Source organism: Parus major, chromosome 7 (genome assembly GCF_001522545.3).
Source record: "Parus major isolate Abel chromosome 7, Parus_major1.1, whole genome shotgun sequence".
Classification (NCBI taxonomy): domain Eukaryota; kingdom Metazoa; phylum Chordata; class Aves; order Passeriformes; family Paridae; genus Parus; species Parus major.
The window spans coordinates 16,703,658-16,726,334 of record NC_031776.1 but is presented as its reverse complement, the minus strand read 5'-3'; the positions used below and the strand labels follow the sequence as shown (position 1 = coordinate 16,726,334).

Here is a 22,677-nt window from a genome sequence, read left to right as displayed (position 1 = left end):
TCTGTTTTCTTTTGGATTTGACTTTTAACACAAGACTTGATGATCCTAATCTTTTCTCAATTATGTAATATCAAAATAATGTCAGGAACAAATACTAGCCACACCAGGGAGATGATACAAAAGAGAATTTCAAAGATTCCAAAACATCTGAAGCCCTAATTTCTGTTCTACAATACTGTCCCTGCTCCTGCCACCATGAAAAAAGGAGATGCTCTTTAAAACAAAATCAACAACTGTGTGTTGAAGTCACCTGCCCTCCCTCTTTCTCTTTGTTGCAATTAAAGGCATGATGCCAACTTTTCAACAATGAGGCTCATGGCTCTGGCTGGAGCATGTCTTACTCTCCCAGAAATGAGCAATGATGCTCAAAGGTGGCATCTTGAGGGAATGTCTCGGAGCAGGATGCAGCCAGCACTCCCAGTGCCCTACACACAGTGGGGGGGAGCTGGTGGCAAGCTGCCTTTTCAAAGGTCACAGCTAGGGAATTTACCACCAGGACACAGCAGGCCTGGTACACCAACAAGCCACAGGTAACAACAGCACCTCTCCCAGCCTTGACCCCACTGAACCTGTAGCTGAAACCTCTGGTACATGGGCACTCAGACAAAGCCAGGGTGTTTTAAACACACTAAACATACTGTGAGAAAGGGCAGTTCTACACCTCACATTAAAAGAACAAACTTGGCTTTATTTTTGCCAACACCTTATTTTTCTGTTACCAGAGTTTTGGTACTGTACCCAAAGTACCTTCATGGTTAAAAAGTAAAGAGGTAAAAAGGTACTCCCTGCAACCTCATTTCAGCAGAACAACTTACCCATCCAGCATGGTGTGACCTCTTCCTTTACAGCACTATCTGTGTCACTCTCCACTGGCCTCAAAACCAGAGCGGCGAGGACAACGCACAACGTCAGGTACTACTGCTCCAGTCCGATTTATTAATTTCAAGGCAAGAGTGAAATGCTCTTTCAAAATTATTTGAATGAAAAAGCTTCAGTCTCATGGATAACATGATTTTTCTCCATATATTTCCTCTCTCCAGTAAAAATCATTTATGCTGCCATCATTATTATCCTTAGCATCATCTTTCAGTGCATGTCCATCTACAAATTCATTAACTTTTTTGAGACAAATCACTGGCATCCTAATCTTCTGATTCCCATGAAAGACTCACTTTCAAGATACAATTGCAGCTGCCCCACACTGCCAGTTACTGTATCATACACGTCTTAAAATTCTGTAATCAGCATCCACCAGGTGCCGTATCGCATTCAGCACACCACAGTCAGTCAATACAGACATCCCCAAACACACCAAGGCTGGTTTTGTCAAATGTTTTATTGAGTGTAGACATCTGGAGTACTGTAAAACATGCATTATCTGTAGATTCAAAAAGGAGCAAGCCACATTGTCCTCACTGTCAAACGTGTCAGGCTTGGCATACATGATGGAGATTAATGAAGTATCATGAGAGTAATATGGTTCCCGAAAAGCTTCTACAATTTGGAGTAGGGTCTTAATCGTTTGAAATGCAAAGCTGTTCACATTTAGTGAACTTGCATGTTTGCTGGAGGTGCCATATTTTAATTCAAAACAAACAAGAATAATTTCACTGGGGGGAAGGGAGGTTCCCTAGGTAGAAACTGTATGCTTTTTGTTTCCAGATATTCCAATTCCAAATAAAAATTCATATGCTTTTTGAAGCAGCACAGTTCATTTCTGAGTGAACAACATCTGATATTCATTTCTTCTTGGGTTGTTGAGGTGTATTAAATTTAAAGAAGATAATATCTCCATCCTCCACTACATAATTTCTGCCTTGTTGCCTGTATTTTCCAGCAGCCTGTAAATGGAACAGACAAAAGGAAAAATGGTTATTTCATTAGACATTTTATAGTACTTTTCAAATGGCAATTATTTAAATACATTTTGGTAAAGAGACAGTAATACTTCAGCTTCAGACAGTCACAATACTCCTCAGTTTGACATCACTTGGTCTGACATACATAGAAAATATATATAAAAGCAATTTAGCCTCCACTGGATCTATAGTGCTTAAAATGCACCTTCATTATACAGTGGTAGAGCCTGGCAAGATAAAGGACACTAAAACAGTTCCATTTTTTTTTCTTTTTTCAATTTGGCTTTCTTTTCCTTCATCTGAAAACCCTGCAGAAGGCAAACAGTGGCGGCAGGAATGTAAAGCAGGGTTGCTGGAAAGGGCACTCAGCATCAGTCCGTACCATGGCTGCTGGACAGGAGGGTCCTGTCACCACTGACCATGGGGACACCCTGCAAAAGCCACAGCTGTGCCCCACTGGGGCTGTGAGTGGGGCTCTCTTGTCTGCTTGTGCCACATAATGAAGGGCTGAGGAGCACAAAATGCAGGCTCAGCTCTTGTGTCAGAAATTTCCTTTAGAAGGCGTTGGCTTCAGAAGGACAGATACAAGAGCCGATAGGCTGTGAAACCAGGATACAGGAAAAGGTGTATGGACCAAAGACATGAAAAGAAAATTCATTATTAAAATGCTGAACTTGAGGATAGCAGAAAATAGGCAAGGAATCTATTAAATATCAGTACTTTCTGCATTAGAATTTATTATTATATTTTTCTACTGTTATCTCACCGTAATTAAACCCAGTATTACAGAGGCTGTGGCATTAGGCCTGACAGGCTGGGCGGGAGGTGGTCTGCGGAAGCATTTATCTTGAAAAGTGTCTACAATATGGAAAAGTTGAGAGCTTCTGCTTCAGTTCAATAACCATTCCTGTTTTGAAGTTTTCTCTTGCAGGAGAAAGTGCTTCCATGCAAGACCTCACTGTGCCATTATTCTCAATGACACTATCACAGTGGTGGCATGCTAAGATCCCATTACAGGAAAGCTGTTAACTAATGACCTTAGTTGCTGTAGAACAGATCAGATTAATGGTACACAGTTAACTTAGACACCTTTCTTTCACAAAACCTGCTCTGTAAAGCAACCCATTTCCCCACATTGCTGCCTAGAAATTTAGAGGCTCGATAACCTTGTTGCTGCCATTCCTTATTTAAATGTGGTTCCTAGTGATGCTATCCCTATGGAAAACTGCAGCTAAGATAGCCCCAACAATAAATATATACTGAAACAGTAACTGACCTTATCCTACATGATATTACTGATACATAAGAAATAGTGCTTTGCAAATGTTTTTCTATTTCTTTCCACTGGAAATCTGTTTAGACTGTAAAAGGTTTCCTTTCAAGTTCTTTCCTTTGAAGACGCTAATAATCCTTAAAGTCAAGAGTAATTAGACAAATTGCTGGCATAAATACTAATAAAACAGTGCTGTAAAAATCATCAGAAAATGTAAGCTGCAGGCACGGGTACAAAAACATTTTACAGTTGAATACATTTATTACTCACAAATATCTGTAATGAAAACTGTCCTCCACAAAGTAACACAACAGATTTTTTTATAGCAGTAGTGCATATTATCAATGTGGCATAAACTTCTTTAATTAAATACATTTTGATATACTAATGTAAGTTTATGTATTTTTGTTACCAGTTTACAGTTAATTAAAAGTGACAGTGTTCCTTTAAATTCTCTAGAGACCATTTAATCCATTTCCATTGCTATCAGAAACACTGGTTGAAAAAATCAATACCCATTTGTGAATCTTGAGTATGTATTAAACAAGACACGTCTAACCAGTTCATTTGCACTTGAAAGCAGCCATCTGTAGAAGCCAGCTTTGCCTAAGCAGATATGATTGCTAATAATGTGATATCCCTGTAGACTACAAAGCCCACACAGAGCTATTCAGTGTATAGTTCACAGCACTGGCATTAAATTAGTTATGCTGTATTGGTGTTAAACACACACAAAATCAAACTTAAAAATCGATCAACTTGATAACATACAAAGCAAGCAACTCCCATTACCACTGTTATTTAAGATGACTCCTAAAAGCACCTAAATTCAATTCTGAAATTTACCAGCAATATAAAAGTAATTAGTATTGTCTAAGGCATGAAACATTGTATTAAATGCAAATTAGAAAAGACCAGAGGAATATGACACTTTATTCTAAGAACAAGGTATTTTCCAAACCTTGATTTTAAAAGTGAGTAACAAATGCAAATCTGCTTGTTTTACAGCTTTGTCATACCAAGAAAAATTTAATCATTAAATATGATTTGAGTATGGAAGTTTAATTTTTTGAATCTCACATTGTGAAAAGCAAATAAAAATATACAAGCAAACTACTGATTAATTTAATAGGTGTTAACTGATGCAGCCTCTCAGGGAAAACACTGATATTTGAGCATCAAAAACTGATGATGGCAAAATTTGAATCTGTTACGTAAAAGGGGTTTCTGACTGCAGAATATTAGATTTATTTATAGCTGTGGTTTCCCTTTACAACTACAACTCTACTTCCCTTTTCATAAAGCAGTTCACATGCTGCAATGAACCAATTATATGGGATTTTTTTCCCTCACTTCCTGGGGTTCAAACAAACCTATTAAAGTCCTGCTGCTCAGTATGATCTTCCTTAGTGATACCACTGAGAATAGGCTGAATTTGAAATCATAGTTTTGCATACCTTTCAAGCTATCAAATAGCAAACAATAAAGCTGAACCTTTTAAATTCTTTAACACATTATTGTGTGTAGGAACCTTCAAATACTGAGATTGAGTAAATCAAACTAATGTGCTTTGTAATTGCAATTTCATAAAATACAAATCTTAAGAAAACGTCAAAAATGCCAAAAGAGAAATCAAATGTGTATGAAATAAAGGTAAGTTTTTCTGCTTAAAGAAGGAGGAAATAATGCATTAGCAACTCAGAGAAGAACAGCTATCCTTATGACATTTTTTTGCCATGTACAAGTTCATTTCATACTTAATAATGTCAAATCAGATATAATTTATCAGCTCTAAAAGGGCACAACTTTGGGCACCCGAGCAGTCTCTGCCCTCTAGTGTTGAGAAAGCAGATGAAACTCTTCTCAATACAAGTGTCACCACAAAGAAGCGTAGGCTCAAGGAAGAAAGTTGTCCATTAAATATCTTTACTGCCTATTCAGCACATAGTAGCCACCCTGAACGACCAAAGTATGGCATGGTATTTTTGAGTGAGACATCAAAGGGCAACTGAATAAAATACTGAAATGGTAAATTTAACAATCCTAATTATGTTTATCAGAACCTAGAAGTGGGACCCACTAATCCTGAAAAAAGGGTACAGTTTTATAATACAGTATTTTCTTAGGCTTATGACATTTTTAATAGCTTTATTCAAAACAACATAACACATTTTTAGAAGAAACAGATTTTTCTATGTTTCATGTTTCCTTTTAGAAGTGATTAAAAAAAAACCTCTCTCATCTTAAAAATCGGATTTTTCAAAAACAAGTCAGTTTTAAAGCTTATTAAATTCTGAACACAAGTATGTAAACAGAGAGAAAAACATCCCGGCACATTAGCATAACGTTTGGTCTTAGTGCTGACATGTAGTCCATGCACTGTTATATCCTGGATACTGAAACAGTTGCATTCATGTCCAGTAAGTTGGTGCATTTGAACTCATTCTTGAGTAAAAGATGGAAATGGATTTTGGTCTATTGCTAGAAGTGACTGAAGATTCACTCAGCACTAAGAACTTTTTTCTAGTGAAAAATCAGATTTGAAATGGAAAAACGGCACATCTGGAGGGAGAAGAAAAAGATGGGGAGCTCACCTTGACAGCAGCCTCTGAACCTCCTTCTTTAAAATCTTCATATTTCATTACTTCAGCCATAATGAATCCCTTTTCAAAATCTGTGTGAATCTTCCCCGCTGCCTGAGGAGCCTTCGTCCCTTTCTGTCAAAGGAAAGACCAGAAGAAAATTAATTGCCTTTAAGAAGATTGATTGCAGGAAAGAGGTTTCTCCTTTTTTATATGCTTTCAGGTTCTGCTGAAACTTTGTTTCATATCAGCTAAAATGTCACACACGCGGCCAGGCGATCCTCAATCCTGGGACACAGTGCCTTCGTCACAGATAAACCAACCAACATTAAAGAACAGCAGCTTTGTTTTTCCTAATAGGTATCACCAGCACTATTGATTTTACAAGCAATGACTGTGTTTTGTTGTGAGATTCGCTTCGACCCCTAGCTTTCTAAACAGAAAGTGAGGAAGATAAAGATTTTTAAATAACTTTAAAAAATCTGAATTACTCAAGACTTTCACTAACATCCAAATAATTTCAATTACAGATAACATTCATGGTGAACAACGATTGCAATGAGAAATGATGTATGGATGTCAAGCCATACACATTAACTTATTTTTATTTCAGAATAATTTTAGTAAGCGTGATATAGAACAAACTCAGCATTCTTACCAAAACATCAACAACTGAATCACTAAAAAATAAAAAAAATCACAGACAACTAGCTGATACTTTAAGTTTATGCAATAGAGGAGAATGCATTATAGCTGTATGCTTTAAATTACAAGGACATACATTCTGTGCACATACAACCATGGAGAGAAATTTGAGCAATAATGGTGACCTAAAGGCTGCTTAATAAAGCATGTTAAAGTGCTAAGGAGTCTGACACTGTAAAGCACAGTTTTTACAATAAAAGATGTATTGGGTTAATATGGCTACTCACTGATGCTTACCTGACTAAATATCTTTGCACATTAAATCAAAGATACTCACAATCAGTCTTAAGATAAACCAGCTTTCAAATTCTCTAATAAAGAGCAAGCACTTCTCCTACTGAAAAAAGTGAAATTTCACAATGTGCTTTTAAAAACTATGGCAGGAATCAGAACAACAAAACTCCCGATTTTATATTATTTTGGTCGCTATTTCAGGGACTTTAGCAAGCAGTTATCATGTAAACAGAGATGAGAAGAAAAAGCTAAAAAAATCCCACACATGCTTATAAGAAAATAAGTTTAATGTGCTAAAACACAAACACAAACATCTGTAGCAGTACTATTAAAAATATAAATTTACAGGAAATTATGTTGATTAATGAAAACAAATTAATTCCAGTGAATGAAATTAAATACAGCACTGAAACTCATTGCACAGCCCTGAATACACTGATGCAAAAAACAGAAGCTCAAAGACTGAACTGCACCTCCAAAAGTTGACATTGTTGTAATTTTTAAGGTAAGAGTTTGCAACTGTACATGTTTCAAAATATATTTTTAATATTGATTTTTATATGACAATATATTTGCATTCAAAGGCAAACCACTACAGCTCAGCTCTTACTGTCCTCTGGGAATAAATTAGTTGATGTCTATGGCTATAACCATTCTACATCAATATTTAAAATACATAATGTCATTTTAAGCATTACGTAAGTTCCCAGATAAACATATAAAACTACCAAAATAAACTAGGTCTAAATACTAAAGTCAGTAAAAGACCTGAATTACTGCACACTGATTTTAGGATTTGGAGCCCAACTGTGTATCCACGAGGAATATAATGACGTTATATTGCTTTTATTGCTGAAAATGTAATCCCAGCAAAGCACAGGAGGAATGAACCATCCGCAACCCAAACAAACTTAGTGAATACAAAATGAAAAGCAACATCAATTTCACTGCAGACAAACCCAGTCACACAGATTAAGCAAGCACAATACTGGTACGTCTTATCTCTGACCACAGGAGGAGGGTAGACAGATTCTACAGGATGAAGAAATTCAGACTATGTAATAGGCAGAATCAATTGTTACCTGCCTCAATCAATGCAGCTCCACTTTCACTGTTCAGCAGCTCACAAATAATTAAAGTTATCCTGGACAAAAACCTCATCTGTAATGACTAGCTAACCGCCACCATGACAAACTTCAAAGTCAGTGATATCAATCTGAATTCAATAGTGTGGAACTGGATATAGCTGATGAATAAGTATGAATCTTACCCTGATGGTCCATGCACGCACTTCATCTGGGCCTGCAGTGAAAAAGTATTCTAGTTGGAGTGCTGCATATCCAGCCTTAATGATCTTTGCTAAAGCACTGAAAAAAAAAAAAGGGGGAAGGAATCCAATTCATTCAGCATATACACATAAAACAGCTAAATGTGCCAAGTAATCAATTTACATGGAAAGACATCACATATTTTGAAGATACCAGGTCTACTTTTAAACAGTGCAATAATTGCAGTAACCTTTCACTTTGAACTCTTTTCAGAGGAACTACTTTTTTACTGCAAAATCATAAAGATAGTATTTTGATTTGTTTATTTGGCAGGCTACAGAAACATGGGATAAATATAAATCACCCTAGCAGGCAGCACTGTTGTCTCATGCAATTTTCAGGACTCCAGGTCATGAAAGCATATCTGTTTGACTGAAATTCAATACTGAAACGATTTATTATAGTTCTTCAGAAAATTACGGCAAAATTTTCTCCACTGTCCTTACTCCCCATGGATGACGAAACAGTTTTGGTGATCGTTCCTTCTCAAAAATATACATAACTAATACCTATGTTATAATTAAAACACTGTACAGAGATGACAGATGACAGTTAAAAACTTAATTTAAAATAAATCTTTTCACTCTGTCTCATGGTAAAGAAAGGAGAAGATTCTCTCTTTATAATGGTAATTACTCTGTCATTTATTATTCTATCAGCGCAAGCAATTAAATTACTGCAAGGAAATAGTTGATAATAAAGTGTAGGGAAAATGAATGCTAATTAACCTTTGTGTCATGTTCTCTTCCAGATACTTCTGTTTCTCCTCAGCACTCATATCTTGCAACTTGAGTTCCAAGGCCCCACTAAAAGGAATGACCAAAGCACCCGGGTCATGCTTGTCCACCCACTCTTTAATTTTTATCAACCTGTAGACAACAAAGGGCACAACATTATCTTGTAGTGCATGCATGGCTGTACCACATTCATTATTATCAAGTAGCACATACATATTCATAAGAATTGCACGGATTTATGATGCCATCTTTTTGTGTATTGCTTTCCAAGGTCAAGGCATTAACAGGCAGCAATTGCTTCAGGTGTACTCCATTAACATTTCACTGTTTCTTGGTTTCTGTTTGGCATTTCATCTATCAGAAATAGGCATAATTTGGGACAATAGCTAGGTGTTTGGTAGAGGTTAAATACTTGCAATCTAAAAGGTGAATAAAACTTTCTGAGAGAAAAAATGTACTTCCAAAAATTATATTTATCAAATGTGGGAAAACTGAGGTCCTTCAGTTTTTCCTTATTTTTTTTAATTAAAAAAAAAAAAAACAAACCCCAAAAAACCCAACAAGAAAACCCCCCAAAAAAACCATCTCAGTAGCTAAGACTAAGACTGCTGATATTAGCAAATAGGAAAGAACACTACACTCCTACATAGCAAGCTGCACCTGCTTTTTCTGTGTACTGATCTTGGAGTATGCCATAGCTGATGGCATGTTTCTACTTGTTTTTCCCACCTTTCTACTGTTATCCCAGGACAAAGCTTCTGGCTACTATACTATTACTATTTTTAGATAACGAAAAAAAAATCCTATTCATCTTCAGTAACTGTCAACATTTACAACAGTTTGCTGTTCATCATTTTTTTTAGTTGAATGAAACAACAAATTCACAGCTACAAACTTATGGAGTTAGTTTTTGAATGTTAATTACCCTACTAAAGTTAACAAAACTTGCAGCCTCCCATCAGCCAGAAGGGCCAACCATGTCCTGGGGTGCACCAGGCTCAGCATCACCAGCCAGGCAAGGGATGTGATTGATTGTCCCACTCTGCTCTGCACTTGTGTGGCCTCACCTCGAGTGCTCAGGGCAGTTTTGGTGCCACAATGTCAGAAGGTTATAAAGCCCTTAGAGAGTGTCCAAAAGAGGGCAACAGTGATGGTGAAGAGCCTTGAGGGGAAGCTGTGTGAGGAGTGGCTGAAGGCACTGGTCTGTTCATCCTGGAGGAGACTGAGGGGAGACCTCACAGCAGTCACATTTTCCTTGTGAGGGGAAGAGGAGGGGCAGCACTGATCTCTCTGGTGACCAGTGATAGGACCCAAGGGAATGGCCTGAAGTGGTGTCAGGGGAGGTTTAGGTCAGGTGTTCCAAAAAGTTTCTTCACCCAGATGGATAATTCTCTCAGGCACATGGTGTGACTCTTGGGAATGTTCTGTGCGGGGTCAGGAGCTGGACTCAATGATCCTTGTAGGTCCATTCCAAATCAGAATATTCTGTCATTCTGCGAAAACTTTAGAGTAGTAGATGGTGTTTTAAAAAATCTTTAAGCACCAGCATCATATTGATGACTGCAAGTATTTATTGTAAGTTTAAGGGAGACATTTATAAACTACCTGGGAGGACTTCACTACTGTTAATAGGACACCATTTCTAAATGGGTATGAACGGTAAGAATGACAGCTCTATGCTCAGCAAGCAAACACAGGAGCCATGGGAATACTTCCTGTACAAGAATAATCAAATTACGAAACACAACACTTTGGGTGCCAACGATGTTCCAGACCTGAAGCACCCACTATACAGCACAGGGCTTTATACTTGCTGAGTTCTTTTTCTTAGTCCTGCTAATCTGCAAGATTTAGACTAAGATTTCAGCTGCTATTATACTGAAGTGCTTTGAAACTCTGGCCTGCAAACCTTTAAATAATCAATGCAAATGTCACTTCAGAAAAAAATGAACTGAACCACAAGTTCATCAACACACATTTGTCAAAGAAAATAGCAGGGGATCAGAGCTATTATGAGATTAAGTGCATGGCCGACTGAGTAGGGTTTTAGATGGGACAAAGAACACAGAAGTTCACTCAACAGTTTTCACACATTTGTTATATAAGGCTGGTCTTCTATCATTCACTTATGTAAATACCCCATCAGTGTTTTTCAATCCTCATTATACTAATCTTTTCTTGCCTCCAGTTATCCAGTGAAAACATAGTCTGGTATCCAGCACTGATACTGAAACACTATTGCCTTCAGAATCATCTGAACTGAAAATCACAATTAAGGTGTGTTTCTCAATGTGACATCTGACATTTAATAGCATTTCTAAAACTAACATTTGTAGTTAACTAATTTATTTTGGCAAACAAATTCGGTATTGAAGTTCAGAGGTAATAAATGCCAACATTTTACAGAAAATAAATCTCAAAATGAATCTACAATTCATAAGTGTACTTCAACATATGTGCATACCTTTTTTTTAAGGAATTATTTAACACTGGTCTCTAATTAAATAATGTGCCAAGTGAAGAAAGATGTAATGAAATGTGTAAACTTGAAAAAGTGAAATGAGTATAGAAGTAATGTAAAAAATTGGATTCAAATTCTGTTTGGTAAATATGGTCACCATAACTAATAAACTAAGAACTATTGTGGAACAACAAGATAAGAAATAATTACTTTGGCTAAAACACCAATTCAGAATAATAATAGTCTTAGACTGTCATTTTAACAGCTTTTCTATTGAGTCCTTAGAGGGATTATTTGCATTCCTCAGGTATTCTATTGTACGATTCAGATGAATAAAGACTTACAAATCATTCCTCTACCGCCAGTGTGAGACTTTGATCCAGTGAATACACCATTGTACCTTAACTATAATTGGCAAAAAACCTGACAGTGTAGAGCATCACAAGCTTAATAACAAAGGAGAATATCTCAAAGTGTTGACAGACGATCTTCATAATGCAGGAGCAGAGCTGGTACATTTTAGCAATAAATGAGCACTGAGGTCTAAAGGTCTCTGAAGTGACTGACATCAGACCTGCTACAGCCTCACTAAAAGAATAAGGTACCGATCCCACTCTGTACAGACAGTCAGGTTCTCTGCCCGAGTCTTTTACTTTTGTGACTTTCACTGCCACAGGAATTGCTAAAAAGTACCAAGCAATTCCCCTAAATGTGATCAATAAAGAAAATAAACAAAAAAGTAAACACTCAAATATAAATACATTTTGAATTCACGTTTTCTGCAAAGCAGAATGCTTAACTAATAATCAATAAAATAACAGTGCATGTTTGCCTTCCTGTTAGGGATAACCAAGTGTGCCAAACAGAACAAAATTATCTTAACAAATGGTAACAATTAATGTCAAAGTCTGTTTCATTTGAGCACATAATTTTTCCAAAGAAAATTATGTATGTCTGTAAAAGGACAGCAACAGTACACTCATTTTGGGCCTTTGTTAAGATAAGTAAATCCTGGAGTATCTTTCTGTTATTTCATGCTATCCTTGAAAATGAATAATGAAGGGTATTGAATTTTACGCTTAAAGACTTTTGACACTTAAAAACCACCACCACAAACTAAAATGTAACAAAATGAAAAGTAAAAAAACCAAAAAGTAGAACTGGCAGCACCAATTAACAGCTGAAACTACTTTAAGAAAGGAGGACCTGCTCCAGATGAAAACCCTTCTTAACAAAGTAAACCAAAAACTAAGTGAAAACAGTGTAGCAGCATGGGATTTCTGTGACATCCAACAGACTTTCCCTACTGGAGTAGCTTGGTTCCTTCCTCCCTTCCCTGCGGAGAGAAGTGTGCCAACAGCAGCTACAGAGGGTTCCTCAATTGAAGTCTGACTGATGCCAGAAAACAGACAAAATATATTTTCTGGGAAAAAAATACAGCCTCAAGAGACAGCAAGACATCCATTCATTCTGTGATGGCAAGCAGAAAAGCATATTATGACTGTGTAAAAGCCTGACACGAGAACAAAACCAAGGCAAGTGCAAAACCAGACTTCATCAACTTGCAAGTGAAGGCAGCACTCAAAATTCTTATCAGGGAAAACACTGAAGAGGAATTCAGATGCTCATTTCTACCAAACACTGTGACTGTTGTTTGATAAGGACATAAGGAATATCAGCAGCATTATCAGCATATCTAGTAAACCAGAGGTGCCAGCAAGTGCAGATGGATCAGGACAACTACCAGAGTTAACTCCTGATCCTAAATCAGGATGCAGAAGACCTTGAAGAAAAGTTTAAAAGTGAGGGCACTCACTGAGAAGGCCAATAAGCAAAAAACACCAGAAATGGGAGTTGTACAGAAGGGGGTGCTTTCACTTTAAAATGGTGATGCTTACTGAGGCAGAAAAAACCCCAAAACCTGCAGCCAACCAAAATAAAAAGGTATAAAAGTTGCAGAATGTACATTACCCACAAATCAATATTTGAGAGAGTTTCACGTGAGAGATCCAGCTGGGAACAGAGACAGAGTTCAGATGGAAATCTGAACTAGTGATGGAAGAGAGAAGCTGCAGAGAAAGCTTAAGCTCAGTGGACACCTGCAAGACAAGATGAACTGAAAAAATGACCCCTGAGAAGAAAGGTGATTTGTGAAAGTATGCTTTTGTACAAGTAAGACCAAAAAAACCATCTAACTAATGGAAGAGAAACAATTGTTTTTCTGTTCTATACCTGAACTATGAGTGGAAAATAGGAGAAACAAAAGAGAAAGGCAGGGAAAAAGAAAATACCAGGCAGCACAAGAAGAAAAGAAACAAATGTAGGTAAGATCAAACTGAATGACCAAAATTTACAAAAGACTGAAAAAAAAGATCCAGTCAGGAATGAGAACAAGAGGACTTAGAAATTCCAACAGGCTCTTCCTGTCGGCAGTTCTGGGGAATGCTGATTTTTAAAGACTTCTAAACTCAATCTGTTTAGTGCTTGCTCCCTTATTGTTGAAGTTTTCCATAGGTGGAGCCTCATCTTTATTTTACTTAAACTGAGCCTATAGGCTGTGAACCGAGAATATATACTCCCTATTTATATCTTAAAAATTTTACATAGTTTTTATTTTGAGCTTTCCTTGTAAGCCACATATTACTTCTAACTTTCAACCCTTTTGTTTGGACTATCTTCAACTGGTCTAGAAGTTTCTGAAAGCACACCTTATCTGATGCACTTCTCAGAGCTTTCGATAATAATAGCTTACAAACATTAAAAACAGCTAGAGGATTAACTCATTTTTCAGGTGATTTTCCTGTTTATTAAAACCAGCCTAGGATTTGCTTTTCTGTGACAACACTGCAACATTATCTCATGCTCAGGTTATAACTTTATGTGTGACCCTGTTTGACTAGCTATTCTTAATACTATGTTTGCATAGTTAATTATTCCTGTATAAAATCTTTCTCAGGAGTCGCATTGTTGCTACTTTTTCCTAATGATTTCTTCTATTTCTTGAGATGCTCCTAAGTTCTAATTTTGTTCTCCGCATATATGGGCATCTCCTAGACTGGGAGGTCATCCAGAGATTTAACAAGAGTGCTCACCATCCAGCTCATTAATGGAAATACATAACAGTATTCAACCAGTATTCAAATAATCTGCTTCTGCAGATCTCATCATGAGATACTGTTTGCTTGGAAAGTGTACCCCTGATAACCATGCTCTGTGTATTATCTTCCAACCAGTCTTGCACATTCCACTTCCAGTAGTTTACATCTAGCCAGTATTTCCTATCTTGTTTATGAGAATGTTGTAAGGCACTGAAACCTTTAAAGGCTTAATAAAAATCTCAATATGCAGTATATTTTTTTCTCTATATGCAAGCCCATTCTATTTACCACAAAATATTAGACTCTTCTGACAATCTAGACAAGTAATGAATTGTCAACATGAATCTGTGAAGACAATTGGGTTACTTTTAGGTAATTAAAAAGTTAAGTTGTTCCAACATTTTTCTTGAAATTAAAAGAAAAATCATTGGCTTAAAAATGCCTTGTTTCTTCTCTCCTCTTTGTGGATTTCATCTTTTGAAACCTCATCCATGATGAGGTTTCAAATGAAACCAAAAATTATCTACAATTATGGTGAGTTAGGCAAGAATTGTTTCTTTTGCCACATCCCAAAGCTTTGAGGACCACTAAGTTTAGTTAGTTTGGCAGGATGGGAGAGGAAGACCTAATCTACCAAAGCACCAGTACAGCATAGCACTGTCTAGGTGATGTCCTTCCCTTCTGTTCTGGTAGCATGCACAGACTCCATGGAGATCTGGTCCCACTGTTCTCAGTGCTGTGCACAGATGAGGATATCTACATGTACTCTTATAGAGACCAGAAACACTCACAGCTTCAGCAAGCTTTCATTCCAAATTTCTGCAATTAACAAAGGATGGGATAGTAAAAATAATAGACCATATGTATATAATGTCTCTGTATACCAGAAATGGTCTGTAGCAGAAGTGAGGAAGGGGAAGATGAAAGCACAGGTGGTTGTCACTCCCCTGTTTTGGAGCACTGTGCTCTAACTCTGTATTGCTACCTGCCTTTCTCTGAGTATCCCTTTCTTCTTGCATTACATAAAGAGAAAGGATGACTAAACAGGAAAACATTAATAAGTAAAAAGGGTACCTTCTTCCTCACCATGATAAGTTTTCTATGAAGATGACAAATCTACAGAAGGTTTGGGAGTACCTGTTATAGACCTTGGCAACCACGTCTTAAATCATCAGTGATGCTTATAAGTTTATTTTTTCATTCCCTGTTCCCAGCTGGCCAGATGAAACACAGCAATCCTTCAATTTCAAAAAGCCCTTTCCCAGCCCTCACCTGCAAATGCTTTCTAGTAACAGTTCAGAACAAAAGCACTGCCTCCACACACTGGGCTGCTCTCTGGCCAAGAGCCTCCTCTCAGCCCCTCAGGATGAGAGCCTGAGGAACTCAGCACTGCATTTACTCTGCACATCCTGAATGCTTTAAGCTCCTCAATACTTTCCCATAGTCCAATGTCCAGATCACCTCCAGTATTTAGTTACTGCATCCACCTGGACCTTACAGGAGGCAAACGTGGAGAACCCGTGTCACATGTTAGATATCACTCCCATCTCCCAACACAGATTGACTTGAGCCCTGAAAGAGGAAGTTAAAAAGCCCTTAAAATTCTTTGCCTTTCAGGGACTAACCACACATCCCATGATCACAGGAATCTTATGACAGAATGGGTACATAAAGTATCTAATTCTACCAGATGCAGATTTCACATTTTTGAATTTCATTGTAATTTCAACATATACTGTATCAAAAAAAAGAATTATAGAGGTTCCTGACCATCACTGTCTTTTGACATTTATTATAGATGGGTTTATAACTCCTTAACATTCTCCTTTGAAATGTAAGTAATCCCAGGTTCTCTGCCTCATGTGTCAAAGCAAGTTCTTCCAAAGCCTTGATCTCTATCATGGCCATTATCCTAAATCCCCAATAATTCTGCAAAATCATTGTTATATGGGGTGACTAATATTGCACCTACTATTTCATTCAAGTTGCATCCCATATTTTCAGAACCTGGACATGAACTTCTCATCCCACTCCTTACCCTTCCAGATGTTACATTTGCTTTTCTGCTACCAGCTGCAGCACATGGAGCAGGGCCCCTACCAGCACTCCCTGTAGGCATACTCAAGCTGTTCACCAACAAAAATAATCTAGGAAAAAAACAGCTTTTGGAGGGAGAATTTAGTTCTTTCCTAGCCTCCCTCTCCAGAAAAGATAGACCAGTTCTCTTTACCATCCTTAGAAATGGATGTGCCAATGTAACTGAAGGGTGCTGCAGGAACAGATGAAGACTACTAAGGGCAGGATGTCTTAAGTTACCCTACCACATCAAAAACCACCAATGCCATGGAGCCAAGTTCAGTCAGGAATTTCATTATTTATTATTGAAGACTGCTTATAAATGGCAGGACTCCTGAGCAAAGGAGACAAGAGAGTTTAAAAAATCAAAGCAATATTCTGAAAATCCCTATCAAAGCACTTTATGCCCTCAAGATATAGTTCTGTTAACAAACTAACATAACATGGTAGTAGCAGAGGGTTCTCAGTTTACCTGGTCTAGAGAGCCACCCAGAGTCATTGGCTGTTTAATGGGATGTTGCAAACACATAAGGACACAATGCTTCACTTACAAATTTTTATGTATGATCAACCACTTTTTGAATGTATTTCATATAACAACTTGGCTTAACTGACATGAAATGTTTTTGGTTTGCAAGATGTGGGAGCTGTGAAAGAAATACCACCAGAGAACATGAAACTGTAAATCAAGTACAGACAGTAGTTAATGGAGAAAATATTTCTGTATCTAGGAGAAATAAAGCATACATAACAGAAAAATAAAGTTCATTGCCTAAAGCCACTTTGAATTAAAAATTACCAAGATGGTAGAAAAACAAAGAACAAAAATAATCCAGGATGACTTTTTCTTCTGATATACATACATAGAGAGAGAAAGAGCTCCCAGTAAGAAAATGCTTTTTCAGTACATTATACAGCTTATATAATCTAACAAAAGGTTGGTCAAGGTAACCCTATTTTAAACATCTGTAAGAAGCATCATTCATGAAGAATAAAGATCTTAAAATCCATTTTTAAAACATTCATTTCTGATCTAATTTTCAAGACTGTAGTAATATCTCTACCGAAATTACGGTTCCCACTAAGGCAATTAAAATCAATTATAAATTGGTATCACAACCAAATCAATTATGACTTAAGCAATAAGGAAAGTGGTACTACACTGTCACTGTAGCACCTGCTGGCACATGAAAGGTTTACAGTCTCAAGTTCTCCTTGGTCTGCCAATTGTGAACACTAACTGTCTTAACTAAGAAGACAAAAAAGAGATGGCTGATGCAAAGATCAAGAACAGTCAAGACTGAACTACAGATAAACCCACATAACAACAGAGACTGCAACAAACTGTGCATATTACATTTCCTAGTTATAGGCACAGGAAGTCCTACTTAAGGACATATACTTTGGACCAGAAAGATGCTTTTAAAGTCACATCTTGTTATTCTGCCTGCTATCATTTATAAAATGCATAGATTAGAACAGTTATCTTGAAACTTATAACAAAATAATTTCACAATTACTTGTTCATAAATTATAGCAGAAGGAGCAAATCTCAGTCAAAGGACTTCCATGCAAATTGATGATGACTGAGATACTATCACAGATTATTAGGAGTTCCTATTCCATAGCCAGGCTTATGCTATAGCATGATAATTTCAAGTTTTGTATCTTGACAGGACTTCTTTATGTCACATGGAAAACTGTTCTTGAGAGTCCTGTACAAAGTAAGACAATTCATATCAATGCTGTTACAGTAAAGTCTCAAATACATAAACTCATAAAAAGTTATGAGCCATTCATAAATTGAGTATTGACAAAAAAAAAACAAACCCAAAGATGTGATGCCTTAACAAGAGAAAGTTTACATGAACTATACAATGGACAACAAAATTTTAAATTTATTAGTTTCATTATTTTAAAAATTATTTTATTCTTTAATTCTTTTGTATCCTATGTCAATGCAAGCAAATATCAAGCCATACTCCCAGCAAAAAAATAACATCTACATAAAAATCCCATGAAAGAAATATATACTAATGATACTTGAAATAAGACACTATAAAGACTAATATATTTCTCTATTGTTAATTTAAAATCCTGCAATGGGTAACACAAATGCAGACTATGACATTGTTAGTTTTGGCTTTCACTGAAGTCACACGACAATTTAAAGAAACCCAAACAAACTGGGTCAGTATATTTCCCCCTACTACTGTTACTGAACTATCCTCTCCTCACAAAATACAGGTGGAAAATGCCTTCCTCACTTCTCCAGAACTAGTCTGTGTGATCTTAATTGCAGAGCCTCACCAGACCAAAGAATTCATATGAATGTTCTCTTCCTCTCTCTATCAGTTGCTAAAAATTACTATGAGTATTAAAATTGTGAGAGGCAAATATTACTACAATAAAAATATTTGATTTAAAATAATAAAACCTGCTTATTCCTCCTGCACCCTTGGGCCATTAACAACTACTTACTCATATTTTGTGATCACACAATACTACAGTTCTATGTTTTAAGAAACAATTTTCATGAGATGAGTAAAAAGAATCATGAAAGCTGTTGACACTGGGCTAAGTTGTGGGTTTTTTGATGACAAAAAGACCAAATTTGCTATTAGGCTGGAATATGCTACTCAGTAAAAGAGAAATTAACTTTGGTATTTATCCAGAGAAAGAACATCCCCAAAACTCTCAGTAGAACAACAGAAGTATTTAGTTGAATGGTTAATACCCAACCTAGAGCAACTCAAAGAATACAAGGCTTTATTTCAGACCCCTGACTTAGATACCTAATCTTGCTCTGTTCCCTATATAGTTAATGAAGTAGGAGGTTCTTCTGAGGGCAATTCAGAGTACTTAAATTAGGGCTCCCTTTCTCATTTTCTTCTTAAAGCATCTCCCCTCTACTCTTTTCAAAGGCTGCTTTAGAAACTAACCCTCACCTTATATGCCTAAGACACATAAAATTACGTGATGTGCCTCAGTCTTGCCTCCTGCTGATAAACTTTCCCAAAATGATGTCTAATAAATATAGCATCATATACTGTACTGTCATATGAACATGTTCTTGTCTGAGTAAAACACTAAATGAGTTCAGGATTTCAGAGTGTGCAGAGATGCCTTGTATGAAATGTACTTCACTAATTTGAAAAGCTGTCACAAAAATGTTCAATTCCACAGACACAGTCTGTTTACCTGTCTAAACTATGGTGAAATGAAAAAAAATTAACAATGTCTGAATCATCTACTAAAACATACTTGTCCTAGGGGAGCAATAACTTTGATTTTTTTCAGAAGCCAGAATAAGTATCTGGATCAGTGTCATGCTTCATTTATCTGACAGACTAAAGGACCCGTTAGACAGGTTTTTAAGGCTGAAAATGCAATGACAAATTTCTGTCAGAAGTAAATAATCTTACTCTGTGGGTGAGTGTGCACAAAACATTTTTATTTGCAAGTACAAAACTAAAATTTGATTTATTATAAAACTGTTAGTTTACCTATCTTGATTTTTGTACCAGTTATGGGATTAGGAAGCATTCAACACCCTCAGCAATTTCTACAATTAAAAACCAATCTGACTGAAAAGAACCCCACCTTGAAGTTACAGTGCTCTGTGGTATGCTTTACCCTTACAAACACCACCACTAACAATAAGATCAAAAAGTCAAACCTAAAAAGCAAGCTACTTTTATTTTTGTGACTTGGCCCAGAAACTATTTTTCAATACAAAGTCAGAACATAAGCCCAAAAACATACTAATTCATGTTCAGTCTCTTCTGAGTAAAGAGAAGGCTCCATGTGTGGTGGCAAACATGATAGTTGTCAACATAAATGAAAATGTTCATGAATAAAAAACAGGCTGTTATAAAGAGCTAATTATAATATTACTATCAATTGCTAGCTTGCACTTGCAAATCTTTCATATCATATAAATGCATTGTTTTTGACGTTTCTCTGTAGCTAAACATCACATCATTTCACTTTTTCAAAGTGTTTCAAACATGCATGGGATATACCATGAGGAATGTGATCTGATCTACAGTTACACTGAAGAGAAAAACTGTGACATAAACGTGCAGTCAAAAATGTAAAACATTAATCATTTCCCAAGTGAAAAAAAAAATCTAGACTTCTCACAGCCTCTATAAAATTATTCCACTTTCTGGATATTCATTCTTGCTATCCAAAACAGCAGTTGAAAACACTTCATCCAATTATGCGAGTGATAACTAAAATAATCCATAAATCCAAAAGCACTACTGACATTGTGAATTATTCAACTTGTGTCCAGATGCTTTCTTATCATTAGAAATGCTGTTTGTTTGCTTCAAGCAATCACCTACACTCTTCTAGCACATACGGTTTGAGGAATGTTTCAGTAACAATGAACATTTCAATGACATTTTCAATGAAAAGCACTGTTCCTATTTTAATGCTCACATGCTTTCTTCTGTTTTAGAAGCAGCATAGAATTTCAGTTTGGAAAAGACCTGCTCAACAGGGAAGAGCCCTAGTAAGTAACAGATTGTTAAAAGTAGACCTAGCAAAGGAAAAATACTAAAATATCATATTAGGCAATTATTCTGGGACATGATAGTCTATGCATTTCTCCAACAAAGAATCACTTCATCAACATACACAATGCAATTTTAGTCTTAGTTTGGTTGAGCAATGACACCGTCAAAGACAAAATGATGACAGAAAATAACCTTGGGTAAACACAAGTAATTTGGTTTAAAGTTAGAAATAAAGCATGTCCTGATAAATTTATTCTCTCATTGATATATGATTTTCTGTGCAGGAGAAATACATCTATAAAGTACTTGATGGTGTGCTGTGTGTAAAACTACTCATTCAGCTGAAGAAGAAGGGAAAGTGGATTTGTAGAGACTGAGGACTGAGCGATGCACTGGATATGATAAAAAGAGAACAAATTAATCTTTTAGGGTACTAAATCAAACTTCACCAGGATTAAGGAATTAGGGAATGATCGTGTTAAATACATTAATGACCTTGACACAAACATTAGTTGCATGCAAATTTTATGTTCAATACAGGAGCAAGAGACATTTTCCTCAAGGAAAGTCATCATCATCATCATCATCATCAATTGAAAGTGACATAGAAGGGGGATCACTCTAGGTTAGTGTTCTTCAGCAATTCTAAGCCACCAGGATAATGCAACAGGGAAAAGGCAAATATCATCTACAGATATGGAAATCCTACTGGAAATGCTTCCCCCTTTGCTTAACAGGATGCTTTACATCTGCATACAAGGTATTCCTGAAAGCATACGGAACACTACATGCAGCTGTGGTCAGCTAAATTCAGAACAGGTCTAAGATTATCAGAGAGAGGGAAACCTCATGTAAATAACAGAGAGAGAAAATTGATAATGCCTGCTTTAAGTAAGGACAGGAGGTGAACACCAATTAAATAAGATACTATTTAGTCTACAGGAGAAAGCTGCCTGAACCACCAATAAAATAAGCCAGCCATGGAAAAACATAGGCTGGAAATTAGCAGAATATTTTCAACCCAAGGCAGCAGCAAGGTTCTGTGAACTGCCTACCAATACTAAATGCAGAACAATCAGCTACTGTTAAAAAAAACAAAACAAAACAAAACAACAAAAACAAAAAAAAACAAACCACAACAAATCACCACCTTAATTAATTTATGGAAGTCATTATACTGTGTAGCTACCAACAATAACTGGTTCTGTACTGAATGCAGAGGAGGGATTACAGTAATTTAGGGATTACCATATAGTTACAAGGAAGCACTACACTTTGTGAATTCAGAAGTACTTAATAAATGCTATGCAGAAATGCACAGGAGGACAAAGAAGTCTCAATTTCATACAAATCAAGTTCCTACATCTTTTGTAAGAACCAATGCCTTCACTGGGAAGAAGGCAGAAAGAATCAACCCCCACATACTTGACTTGGCTAGTGCTGTCCAGCTAACCAGCAGCAGTAGGACTGTCATCCTGATGCTACCTGTGTTCAGTGCCTGATCTCACTGCTTTTTAAAGGAGTATAAATTTGGGATCACTGTCATAAGGAAACAAGACTCAAAACTCCTAGACAACCAGACTTCATGAGTTTTGCTCTTCCAAAGTAAAGTGTACATGAAGTCAGAAGTAGTCCATTATACCATACACAGTTACCAGTACCACTCACAAGGACAGCACAGGGAAAGCAGAAGAGGTGGGTGCAGTAGTTGTATCACAGCTTGGCAGTAAGTCATCTCAGAATCTGGACAAAGTACAATTTTTGAAATAGCACTAAAAATAGCACTGGACTTCATTAT

The 22,677-nt window shown here is 36.6% G+C and overlaps 1 protein-coding gene across 2 annotated transcripts in view; it reads right to left on the bottom strand.

The window, feature by feature from the left end:
* Positions 1 to 1,318: 1,318 nt before the first annotated feature.
* OLA1 (Obg like ATPase 1) overlaps positions 1,319 to 22,677 on the bottom strand; it is a 94,888-nt gene continuing 73,529 nt past the window's right edge. For both annotated transcript variants that reach the window (XM_015634577.1, XM_033516161.1), the window contains 4 exons: positions 8,710 to 8,850; positions 7,924 to 8,020; positions 5,727 to 5,849; positions 1,319 to 1,841 (listed from right to left, as the gene is read on the bottom strand). In XM_015634577.1, the coding sequence (XP_015490063.1) occupies positions 1,740 to 1,841; positions 5,727 to 5,849; positions 7,924 to 8,020; positions 8,710 to 8,850 (463 nt within the window). In that variant the 3' untranslated portion in view covers positions 1,319 to 1,739. The remainder of the gene's footprint in view (positions 1,842 to 5,726; positions 5,850 to 7,923; positions 8,021 to 8,709; positions 8,851 to 22,677) is intronic.